The sequence below is a fragment of the Neocloeon triangulifer genome, unplaced genomic scaffold, assembly GCF_031216515.1.
Source record: "Neocloeon triangulifer isolate White Clay Creek 2 clone unplaced genomic scaffold, ASM3121651v1 ptg000009l, whole genome shotgun sequence".
Classification (NCBI taxonomy): domain Eukaryota; kingdom Metazoa; phylum Arthropoda; class Insecta; order Ephemeroptera; family Baetidae; genus Neocloeon; species Neocloeon triangulifer.
In genome coordinates, this window is record NW_026775551.1 from 2,064,578 (window position 1) to 2,076,479 (window position 11,902).

At 38.0% G+C, this 11,902-nt stretch overlaps 1 protein-coding gene, 1 long non-coding RNA gene and 2 other non-coding genes across 8 annotated transcripts; 2 read left to right on the top strand and 2 right to left on the bottom strand.

Moving 5' to 3' along the window:
- Positions 1-455: 455 nt before the first annotated feature.
- On the bottom strand, positions 456-11,077 carry LOC132195367 (uncharacterized). Of its 4 annotated transcripts, XM_059617313.1 has the most exons (6): positions 10,952-11,077; positions 8,673-9,292; positions 5,220-5,489; positions 4,523-4,717; positions 4,161-4,292; positions 456-3,809 (listed from the first exon to the last, which is right to left on the bottom strand). In XM_059617313.1, the coding sequence occupies exons 2-6, from the start codon at positions 8,946-8,948 to the stop codon at positions 3,513-3,515; spliced, it is 1,170 nt and encodes a 389-aa protein (XP_059473296.1). In that variant the 5' UTR covers positions 8,949-9,292; positions 10,952-11,077; the 3' UTR covers positions 456-3,512. The 4 variants fall into 4 exon arrangements, with proteins under 4 accessions (XP_059473296.1, XP_059473298.1, XP_059473297.1 ...); XM_059617315.1 differs by lacking the exon at positions 10,952-11,077 and having other exon boundaries at positions 8,802-9,454; XM_059617314.1 differs by lacking the exon at positions 10,952-11,077 and having other exon boundaries at positions 8,742-9,454.
- On the top strand, positions 4,062-9,574 carry LOC132195368 (uncharacterized). 2 transcript variants are annotated; one of them, XR_009441638.1, is made up of 3 exons: positions 4,062-4,389; positions 4,438-4,777; positions 5,226-9,574. It is a non-coding gene; the product is annotated as an uncharacterized LOC132195368 (long non-coding RNA). The 2 variants fall into 2 exon arrangements; XR_009441637.1 differs by having other exon boundaries at positions 4,063-4,389; positions 5,229-9,574.
- Positions 11,078-11,319: 242 nt separating the features above from the next.
- On the bottom strand, positions 11,320-11,392 carry Trnav-cac (transfer RNA valine (anticodon CAC)). The gene has a single exon. It is a non-coding gene; the product is annotated as a tRNA-Val (tRNA).
- A 399-nt stretch (positions 11,393-11,791) lies between these two features.
- Positions 11,792-11,865, top strand: Trnan-guu (transfer RNA asparagine (anticodon GUU)). Its single transcript has one exon. It is a non-coding gene; the product is annotated as a tRNA-Asn (tRNA).
- The last annotated feature ends 37 nt before the right edge of the window (positions 11,866-11,902 follow it).

Below are 11,902 nucleotides of genomic sequence, written 5' to 3' on the forward strand. Positions count from 1 at the left end.
CTAAAAATTTAAGTATTAACGTTTTATTATTAATAAAATAATAAATATATAATTGAAAATTTTCAATTGAAGATTCAGTCCGCAATTAAATTCTGGCGGCGCTGTTATGAATATTATTTATTCTTCTCGGTCAATACAGAAATTCTAAATTAAAAAAAAATTTGAGAAAGGGTTTAAAACTGCTAAAACGCCCGAAATCAAAAGAGACTCGGGCGCCGCGGTAAAATGTTGTAATATTTTGCCGATTTTAAACTTTTAATTTATTTTATTTTTATTTGATTTAATCATTCAACATGTTTTACTTCTGAAATTATATAATAAACTGAAGAAACTCACTTTTTATTCAATAAGTCAATAAAGATCAATATAATAAAAATCAACAAAAGCCACTATATAAATTTTTAGGAAAAATAGACTGAAATAAAACGTCGTTTTAAGGAAATTCGGTTGGAAAACGTTTCATTGTCTTTATATTTCACCGACAGCACACGGAAAATACTTCACACAACGAAAGAATGAGTTAAATTTTCCATGCCGAAAAGAACACTCTTTCGGGAAACAAATCAGCATAGTGTGTGTTATGCGTGACTAAAAATGACTAGACAGCACTGAAAAATGCAGGAATAATAACAGGTATCATATATAATAATATAAATATGCAGTGAGTGAAGAATGCTCTAAAATCGCGATAGGATGAGACGAAATTAAAAACAAGCCGAGAAAAAAGTCTGCGTTTGAGATGAGCGTAAAATGATCAATGGGAATTAAAAAGGCGAAAACGAACACCTAACAGACATTGATCTCTTAAGTACATAAATAACTGAAACGTGGTTTCCTTGTGCCCTGCATGCTTTTCTTTTTTGTTAATCAACACCGAAGAATACAATTTGTTAATACAATGTGTAATGTGTATGCGCGCGACAGTGTTATAATAACAAGAGAGTACAATTTCACAACAAGATACATGTATCATGAGTGTCGGCACCTACGGATTCGATCACCACATCATTGGAAAATACTTTCGACACACAAGATCCATATCTCGTAATAATTAGGCACAAGGCGTTGACTTCTCTTAATTAAACTCGCAACTAATCAAGTCTTTCTTTAATTGGAGTGAATGTAAACTAAAACTATCGTCTTTAATAATGTTTGGGGTTTTTTGAGGAGATCTCTTTACTGATGGGCGCTTATTTGGCAAGTTTCCACACACTTTCGCTTTGCCTCCAAGAGCAGACCATGATTAAACTGTACGATCGATTTTCTTTCCTTCTTTCTTTCTGGCTCGCGAATAAAAACTGCTTTTGTGACAAATATAATTATATAATACACGCGACCGAATCAATATTATATGGAACGCGGAAATAATGATGATTCAAGTGCATGTTAGTGAACAACAATAGTACTTGTCGAGAGAGAGGCAAAAAGAGCCCTCTTGACGGCGAGAGTTTGTTCGTAATCGATCAATAATTAATAATTTACTAATTGCAATCAACAACGTAGAAGTACAGTGTTTGTGAGTGAAACGTGAGATCGATAATTAATTGAAAAATAGAGCATCAAGGCTGAGAGTGAGAATTGAGAATGTACGTGCACACTCCTTTACAAGATTTACAGCTGCCAAAAGTAGTGTTGCCAGGCACTTGGCACCGACTTACATGCAGGTATAGGCTTGGCTGCCCTCGTTCAGAACGCTCGATTTCTTTCAGGGACGGAACCTAAATTGGGCACCATCAATTTAATTTTTACTTTGGAAAAAATATTTAGCTTTTTTCATATCAAATATCAATTTTAAAAGTTTTTCCATATTTTGGTATTGCCAGCTTTTTTTTATTAAGAATAATTATCATTTAGTTTTACTGGCCAACAAATTTAATGAATCCACATAAATATTACGCTTATAACAGTTACACGTGCCAGGATGTTTGTGAATTTTCAGTTTGATTATTTTTATTTCTAGATAGAATATTTTGATGCCTACACTCTGGGTCGTCGCATGCCGTTTCTCCCGTCCCTTTTTATAATTTTCCTTTATATCTGCAAAATTTACATGTCCAGACAGACGTACGAGTTGCGAGATTAAAAATTTGTGCAAATAACAGTGAGTGTCTCGTTCGCGTTCATAACTTTCCGATGCAACCCTCCGAGCTTTCTTATATTTTGTCGCGCAGATCACAAAAATAAAAAAGAACAACACACCGCGGAATTATGAGAGGAGGAATATGTGTGAGAAGCTTTTCAGGAAATGAGAGAAAAATTAACGAGAGCGAAATCATACGATCGTTAAAAAGACTAGGTGTCGAGTATGTCGTTGGTTTTTAAAAATATCTTCTCGAGTAAAAAAAGTACTCTGACCTTCGTGTGTTGCGTTTCTTTTGAAGTCACTATAACTTTTTTAAAGGTAGCGTTTTTCTTCTTTAAACACTATTTTTTTTAATATCGCGAGTGTTTCACTTATAAACTCCTATGCGAGTGCTGGCCAAATTTTTATCTGCCAGCACCGGACACTTTTTAGATCTTGGCTTTTTGTAAAAGGGCGTTGGTTTTTTTTGTCTGCGTGGATCCTTAAAAAATTGATCGTCTTCTCTCTGAATTAAAATCTTTCCTCTCGCTAACGTCCTTGTGCACTCTTGTCACACACAACGCATGCATATGGTCCGCATTTGCACCTCAATAGTACAAAATTACATAATCAATGCTCGTCTGCCGTGTGAATGCATTCATTTTACTGCGACTCTGACCACGTGTGTGCCTCCTATACAGATATACAATTACGCTTCAGAAGAACATTTAAACGTTGTGCTGGCTGGACCAATAATCACACACTCATTATATAGAGACAATAATTATGGAAAACGCGAACCAACTGAGAGAATTTTCCTTTTTCCAAAAAAAGAAATTTGTAATGTACACGTAGAGGAGAACGGCACGGAAGTCGTCAATAATTTACAAGTAGTGGGGCTTGAAAAGGGCGAAACAACAACAAGATCAGGTCAAATCACAACCTCGATGAGAGAACTAAATGCAATGTAATCAGTCTAAAAACGGTAAAAGGCCCTTTTCTCCCTAGAAGACATTTACATTTTTCTGGACGCACTATTTAAATTACAAGATTTTTTGGAGTTACGCGTCGGAGGGAAAGCAGCGCCGCCTTTTCCTTGTGTTTGGGACCAATCACAATTTGTATGCAAATGTTGTTAGTAGAAAATTCAGGCGCATTATTAAGACGGATTCAAATTTCTCGTTTTCCTTAAATTATAGTCGTCGGCACTGCTTTCCCGCCGAACGTTTTTACGAATTATTCTGAAAAAATTTTGGCGCTCCAGCCAGGTTCGCTTCTTGTCACATTGAAACTTTTCACGTTTGCGGCGACAGCGAACAGGAATAATAATAATTAATTTATAATTAATAATTATTTTCATACGTGGTTGAGGAGGAGGAGGAGGACTCAGCACCTGACTGGAGCCGAAAGCTCTATCTGCGTAGTTCTGTATTTTTTTTTAGAAAAATATTCACGCGTTCGCAAACGCCGCGTCGTAATTGTCCAATTGCTTAGAGGAGCACGGCTGCTGGTGGTCGTCGATCGGCCACTGCTGCTTTGCTTTGGCCGCCTTGCTCGAGGCGGCCGAGGAGCCTGGGGGCACTAGCGAGGTTGGTCTCGACGGCGCCGTCGTGTGTGTTGGCGACGACGACGGCGACGGCTGCAGGTTGATCTCGTCGGCGGTGATGACGCGCCTGTACGGGTTCCGGCCCCAGTGCGCTACCACGGCCAACACCAGACACTCCACGCAGCAAAGGTAGCCAAAAACCTGAATTTAAAAGGTTTGTTTTATTAAAATATCAAAATTTAAAATAATAAAATGACAAAAAAAATTTAAAAATGCATTTATCATTGAAACAGATTTTGATAAGAAATAAACTTGTAAAACAAAAAAACAATTCAAATAATGAATTTTTCGCTTGGGACAAAATTAGAACAAGATATAAATGTTTCGATAAGATAAGATAAGGGTTCTTAATTGTTCCAATTAAAATTAAATTTAACGCTACACGCCTTATGACAAAGAAGGAAATGAGGAAACGTAAGATTAGAAAGTGAATGGCAAGTGAAGAAAAATAATAAAATGCAAGTCAAGGTGAAGTGAAAAACGCAGACTCACATAGGATACAATTAGTTCGGCACCAGAGACACGAGGCTCCCACTCCGAGTTGTTATACGCGTACACCAAGTGAAGCAGTAAGCTGGATCCCAGCAAGTAAGCTACCCCCAAGCAGATAAAGAGACACGTGTTCTGTGTGCAGGCGGAAGAAATCGGCATAAGTCAATTTTTATTCATGCTGAGCAGGCTCTCAATATCAGCGGGTGGCACTTAATTTTATATTGTGAAAGTAATTTTGCAATATTTTAAAGAACCTAATTGAAAATTTGCTTTTTAGCTCTGAAAGGAAATTTAGTTAGTGAGAGAGTACAAAGCGTTGCGGTTAATTATTGGTAAGAAGTGCTTCGATGCGTGATACTTACGATGAGTGGCCAATTGAAGGGAAACAGGTAGACTGTATGTGATATGTCGAGAAAGAGCAGCACGCTGGTGGTAAGGAGGGTAAATATCGTCACGAACAGCATCAGCCTCAACCTGGCCAAGATGGGTAACATGTGGAACGGCGCCCTTAATGACATGCTGGTGCACAGTCCAATCAAACAAGCCATGGTGCACACCTGAGACAATTAATAGAGAATTTCAAAACTAGAGCAATCATAATTATTATGCCAGACGAGGTATGTAACATAATGATTGATTCGTTATGCACTCTCTTGTTTAAAAAAAAAAAAAAAAAAACAGAAAATAAATTTATATTAAAACAAAAACTAAATATTTTAAGTTATTTTTAATTTTTTATTTAATTTGATTTTAATTTTTAATTTTATATATTACTTTCAGTAAAAAGTTTTGCATTAAATTTTAAAAGAAATGATCAAAATTAAATAAAATATTATAAATTAATTTTTATTTTAATAATGCTAAAAACATATAATTATATCTCATATTTTTATTTTATTACTTGGATAATTAATAAATTTACATTTATAAAATAAGTTTAAAAAAAATTTATTACTTAATTTAAGCTTTGAAAATTGATGTTAGATTTCTATAATAATACATTTAAAAAAACAAAAAGAAAATTAATAATAATAATAATATTTTAATTAAAATACTCACAATTAGCAGCACCCGAACGATGCCGGTTGCCGATTTGAGGTGTTTCTGGTCGCAGTAGACAATCACCCCCCGGAACAACATGCGTCCCTCGTCATCGTCGTCGAGGTCGTGTCGGTAGTTGGCGTGGCTGTCCCACGAGTGGACGGTGCCGACCAACGAGCGGGCGCCCGCCTCGCCGTCCGAGTCGGCGTCGCTGCCTTCGTGGGGCCCCTGCACTCCCTCGGGACCGTCTTCGTCCACGGCCGTCCGACTGCCGGCAATCTCAAAATCCTGTGATCAAGTGAGAGGGTTGAATCGAGAGCAGGGTGAGAGAGAGCGGCGCTCATCAAAGGAATAAAGAAAGAGAAAAAAAAGAGGAAAAAGCAACTCTTTGAGCAAACACAAACAGCAGAATGTGATATGAGGCGGTGTCTGGCTGAGTGAGAGGAGGCGCAAGTATAAATAAAAAAAGTAATGAGAAAAAAAATGCGACAACGATAAATGAGTGGCGCTAAAGCTTATATTAAGGGTGGCTTTTTTATTCGGTATTGGGGTTTTGGGAGATGATTGCTGTTTTAATCAAGCGAAAGCATTCGGATCGATTGCGACTGCTGCTTGATATTATGAATATTAATCGGGCGGCATTAGCGCTAATCTTGATAATGATGCGCGCACGGTTGGTGCTGAAAGGGAACCGGTGGAACAAAAGGTGTATAAAATCAAAAGTGTCTAATAAGCGATCTACAAGAGATTGTAGAATAAAAAAAAGAGAGATGAGAGGAACCCTGCAAGCCGAGGATGTATGGTGATGAGACATGAATAGATGAAAGAACCAGAGGGCAATTCGTTGGACAGAGATCAGCGGAGGAATGTTGCAGCTCTGCTCCTCTACGTACCAGAGCCTTCAAATTAATGCAGCAAAGGAAGTCGAATTATAAGGACGGCCGCACTTTGCATAGGCAGGCGATTTAAATAATTTAAATTTATCTGCTGGTGGATTTAATTAATTTCAGGGATGGGAAGCATGGGATTTTATTATTTGTTTCACTGTCTTGTTTATAATTATGTCTCTTTCAAACGTTCTCATCTTAGAAATTATTTTGTTAATTGTTAATTGTTTTCAGAATTAGATCATCTCTCCAATCACTAGCGCGGCGCTTTGGAATCAATTTTATATCACAATGCTGCGGAAAATGCTCAAGTTCTACTTTTACACACGACACACTCAAATATTTCTATTTAGAAAGCCAGGATTAATTATTAGGCACACTATATTCATATTTACAGTTACCCTTTTAATGGTTTGTTAATTAATTAAAATTGATATCACCTGGTTTACTTTTCTCAAGAACTTTGAAATATTTATATGTAAAATGCATTAAATTAGTGAAAGTAATTTGTAAATTTAATATTAATGGAGTGGAAGTTTATGTGTATAATGTGGTTAGTTTATTTAATTACTGGTTTGTGTATTGTTAAAATTAGGCTTAAAAGTACTGTTTAAGGTTATTTATAAATTGATTAAATTGTTACAAATGTTACAAAATCAAAATAAAAAAGGGAAAATTTGTAAAATTGATAGATTTATGAAGTTTATCAAAAGCTTTTTAACTTTTAAAATAGGATTTGAAATACAAAATCAATTTTTGTTATTACAAAAGAGAAAAAAAATTCTAAAGAAGATTGTTGTGCTCATAAACACAAAATATCAGCAACGTTGAGCTGAATATTGAAATAAAAAAGAGCAATTCTTTTGCCGAACACATGGGTCCCCCCAAATTTGATGCTGGCGTCCTGAAATTTTCGTGGCTTAATCCTCATGACTTGAAAGCAAACTCCATAAATTTTTATAAAAAAATTTTCAAAATTGCGGGTTTTACGGGACATTTTGAAAAAATAAAAAAACCTAATTATCTCGTCTCCCCGTGGTCGTATAATAAAAATCTGGGTATGTTTGGATTTGTCTCATCAATATCTACAAAAATAAATTAATTTAAAGGTCATAGGTCAAAGGTCAAGGTCATTTATTTCAAATTCAAAATTTCAAACTCAAATTTTAAGATGTGCCTCACGCTAAAAGTCAAATTTGACATCGTCATTCAATTTCTCGTGAAATTTTACGTAATATATGTCAAAATTGCGATGTGGTTATTTTTAGTTAAATTTAAAATAAAATTAAAAGATTAAAAAACGTGGTTTTTTGCCCCTCGGTGTGCAGATTTCCTTAGAATATCATTAATTTCTCGATTTGTGTTGATTTTAGACATATATAGTTAATGACAAAAATTGACCTTCTTATCTAGACCAATCGAATGGTGTGCATGTCAATGACCTTTGGTGAACTTGGGTCAAAGGTCACCGTGACCCATGACCTTGAGTGACCTGACCTATATGTGTGATACGTAGTTGGAAAGATCTTGTTAAGAAGATAATTTTTATCACCGGGTTTTTGTCTCTAGGTCTACTAGAATTCAATTAATCGTTGTTTTATGATAATTAAAAGGCAATATCTGCATTATAAAAACTAAACAATCTAATAACTTCGGTTCTAGTAGACGTAGAGACAAAAACTCTGTGACAAAAATTATTTTCTTAGCGAGATCTTTCCAACAACGTATCACACATATAGGTCAGGTCACTCAAGGTCATGGGTCACGGTGACCTTTGACCCAAGTTCACCAAAGGTCATTGACATGCACACCATTCGATTGGTCTAGTTAAGAAGGTCAATTTTTGTCATTAACTATATATGTCTAAAATCAACACAAATCGAGAAATTAACGATATTCTAAGGAAATCTGCACACCGAGGGGCAAAAAACCACGTTTTTTAATCTTTTAATTTTATTTTAAATTTAACTAAAAATAACCACATCGCAATTTTGACATATATTACGTAAAATTTCACGAGAAATTGAATGACGATGTCAAATTTGACTTTTAGCGTGAGGCACATCTTAAAATTTGAGTTTGAAATTTTGAATTTGAAATAAATGACCTTGACCTTTGACCTATGACCTTTAAATTAATTTATTTTTGTAGATATTGATGAGACAAATCCAAACATACCCAGATTTTTATTATACGACCACGGGGAGACGAGATAATTAGGTTTTTTTATTTTTTCAAAATGTCCCGTAAAACCCGCAATTTTGAAAATTTTTTTATAAAAATTTATGGAGTTTGCTTTCAAGTCATGAGGATTAAGCCACGAAAATTTCAGGACGCCAGCATCAAATTTGGGGGGACCCATGTGGTTAGTAAAAGATTTGCTCAAAATAAAATAAATAAATCTTAATAAAATTATAATTTAAAAGGATTAAAGTGTGTAGCAGTGTTTTAAGCTACTGTAATTCCAGTTGTCAGTGGCTGTGTGTTGAGAAATTTGTTTAAAAATCCAGGTGCGCATAATCAGTGTATTTTTAGAAAAGTGTAATTTTGACCTCTCCGAGGGTTGTGTCGTCTGATCTCTTACCAACGTCATCACCCTGTGGCGGGCGGAAAAGGCTCTCAATTCAGGCGGCTTGGCCGAGAGCCTGGTCACCTGGATATCCTCGGTGCGCACGCTGCAGGGCTCCAGGTCTTTGATTTCGTCTAGAAGTACCTCGATCTCGTCGGCGCCGTACAGGTCGGACACCGAGTTGACGTAGCGTCCGGTGGAGGGTGCGTTGGGCGTGATGGCCGTGTTGGCGCTGTAGCTGACGGTCGGCTTGGCGACGGCCTCCAGCAGGTCGCCCACCGAGCGGGGCATCCTCCTGTCCAAAACTCTCTCTCTCTCTACCAACCCTGCTCTTTCTCTCTCTGATTCTCTACACACGCATGACTAGTCTGCGCATTCACGGGAGCCTGTACAGTGTGGACAGAGCGGGTTCCAACTTGCTGCACTTACACACGCGGCGACGTCGTCAACTCGACCGGCGCATCGCCTCCTCGCCGCCGCCGTCCGACCGACCGTCCCTGTCGAGACCGCGTCTCTTCTACTCGGCACACTTGGCGACCAATGGCAACTGCGCGCTGATGCTGGTGCTCACCGGTCGGACGCTCGATTCAGACATTGTCTTCCGCACGCACGGCGATTGGGCCAAATCAAAGGCTCTGAAATGCAGTGGAAAATTATTATTGATGATATCAAATTAATTGAAAGACTCGAAAACACACGTTTATCCATTGATGCGGGAATTGTTTTTAAAAGTTGAAATTTTAAAACTGTTAAAAAAAGGGGCTTAAATTGTTTTAATGAAAGTAATTGTATCAAAAATTAATTTATTAATTGTAATATTAAATTTTTTGTCAAATGTTAAAACAATCAGAAAATTAATTATTGTATGCCAATTTTTGTTTGAATAATTCAATTCTTGAATAAGCAGCTGAAACATTTTGAGCAGATATATTGTTTATGCTTTAAAAAAATAAACAACAATTCTTAAAAGAAAAGAAAAACATCGAGGATATTTAATTAAAAACCTAATAATGATTTAAAAACGAAACGACTCAATTTGAATCATTATTATTTTTAATTTTGGTGTGTATATTTTTAAATAACCGTGTTTCATTCAAATTGAGTCAGTAAATAATTGTTGATAAGAAAAACAACATCATCTAAATACATGCCAATGCATGAGAATTCAAAATGTGCATCTGTGAATTCCCAAAGGCAAGTTTCATCGCAAGCGGCGGTGTAAATGAAATTCTCGAGTGTGATGAGTGTTATGCAACCGGCGCAGTTCGAATGCCGCTCCAGGCTGCCTACCTCGCAGCAGTCGAGTTACGATTCGATCAGCGTTAATGGAATCAAACGTGAACTCGCTCGCTTCCTCTCTTTCGGTGTAACTAGCAACGAGAGAGCAAAAAGTACAAAATGCTGAAATGAAAATCAGCTGTTCCTGTCACTGCCGCGTTTTCACCTGGAGACTGGTGGTAAAAGGACGGTAAGGAAATTAATACTTTATTTATTAAAAAAAATTAAGGAACTATAGAAGATACTTAAAAAAAATCTTAATTTGCAACCTAGTGAGGCGTAAAAATGAAGAAAAAGTGACAGAGTTTACTGGAGTTTACTATCAATATGCATAGTCACGCCTCTGAAATCAACAGGCAATTTCCGTCACCTGAACCTTTGAGTACACTTAAATTGAGAAACATAATAAAATAAAATTCTCGCGCTTATTTCCGGAACTGCGCCAACAACGAGGAGTATTTCATTGACTTCGATATGATCAGATTATAAGTTTATCAAATCCACAATTTCCGTCTGCATATGGAGAGAGTACTGTACACATACAGTCCTATCGGCGGATAATGAGTTTGCAAGTACGCACATGTACACGGTACATATGCATTATAAATAAAGTGAGCTCGGCGCAAATTAATCAATTAAACGCTCCGTGCGAGGGCAAAACTCGGAGAAACGCGCTAAAGAAAAGCCCGTCGAGACGTGCCAGCACCGGATGTCACTTTAACTTTCCGGAAAATCAACCCCCGAGAGCGTTTCCCGCAATTCTCCCGTCCCGTCGTGCGAGCATCTCCGAGCCCGATTTTGCACCCCCCTGAGTTTAATTAAATAAATTAACCCGTAAGCACGGCGGATCTTAATCGGTCCGGCGGCGCCGCTTGTGCATGTCCGGCCAGTGTACACAACCCCCGGTGGGTCGACGGCGCCGAGAGCAGGGTGCGGGGGTGAGTGCGGTCGAGGATCGCAGACTGCGACTTTCGGTTTCCAGGGTCGGTGGTGGAGAGTCGATGGGGGTGGCTCACCTGGTTCTCGGCGGCCGAATTCGGGCGTTCGGGGGTGCAGATCCGGGGCTAACAACACGCACACGCCATTTTTACTGTGTGACAATTGAAAATCAGCAGCCAAGGGAGGGCGTAACCCGTTGATGGCGCAACCCCCACCCCCTCGGCCTGCACCCTCCGTGCTCGGCGGCAGCTCGCTCTGCACACATATCGGCTATTATCATCGGCACGAGTCCGCTCTTCTAATTTGATGATTCATCGCCTCTGCTCTCGCACGCGTCTCCCGCGCTTAGCAAATATTGCTTGAACTCGGCGGAAAGAAATTCACCCTCAATCACCCTTTTGCCCAACTGCGGGTGGCGCACTCGAGAAAGGGCAAAAATAAAAATTGTTTCCGCCCGGGATCGAACCGGGGACCTTGCGCGTGTGAGGCGCACGTGATAACCACTACACTACGGAAACGCTTCTTCAAAATTGCAAAATATGTTTTACTTAATCTGACCTAAAGATAAATTATCCAAATTAAATTAAAAATACTTTGAATTGAATATTTATAAGATTCACATGCAATTTCAGCTCTTAATCATGTTCTTTGTGAGCTAAACCATCATTTCGACTTAAGCTGGCAGCTGCTTCTCTACTTGCAAAGTTTTCCTCTAGATGGTGCTACCATCCACTAATAAAGCTGATAAATTTTTCGTGATCCATTTTAATTATTTCCCATTTACGAGTTGCCATCATTATTTGTTCTTCAGACAAACAAATCTGAATCACATGATTTTACAATATTAAGGAACTTTTTTTAATTTTGAACAACGGTTATATTTAAGTACTCTCAAAATTTCGCGTTTTGCTATGAAAGCCTCCGTGGCGCAATCGGCTAGCGCGTTCGGCTGTTAACCGAAAGGTTGGTGGTTCGAGCCCACCCGGGGGCGCTTTTTGCAATATTTCCCCATGAATAAGTCCCTTTTA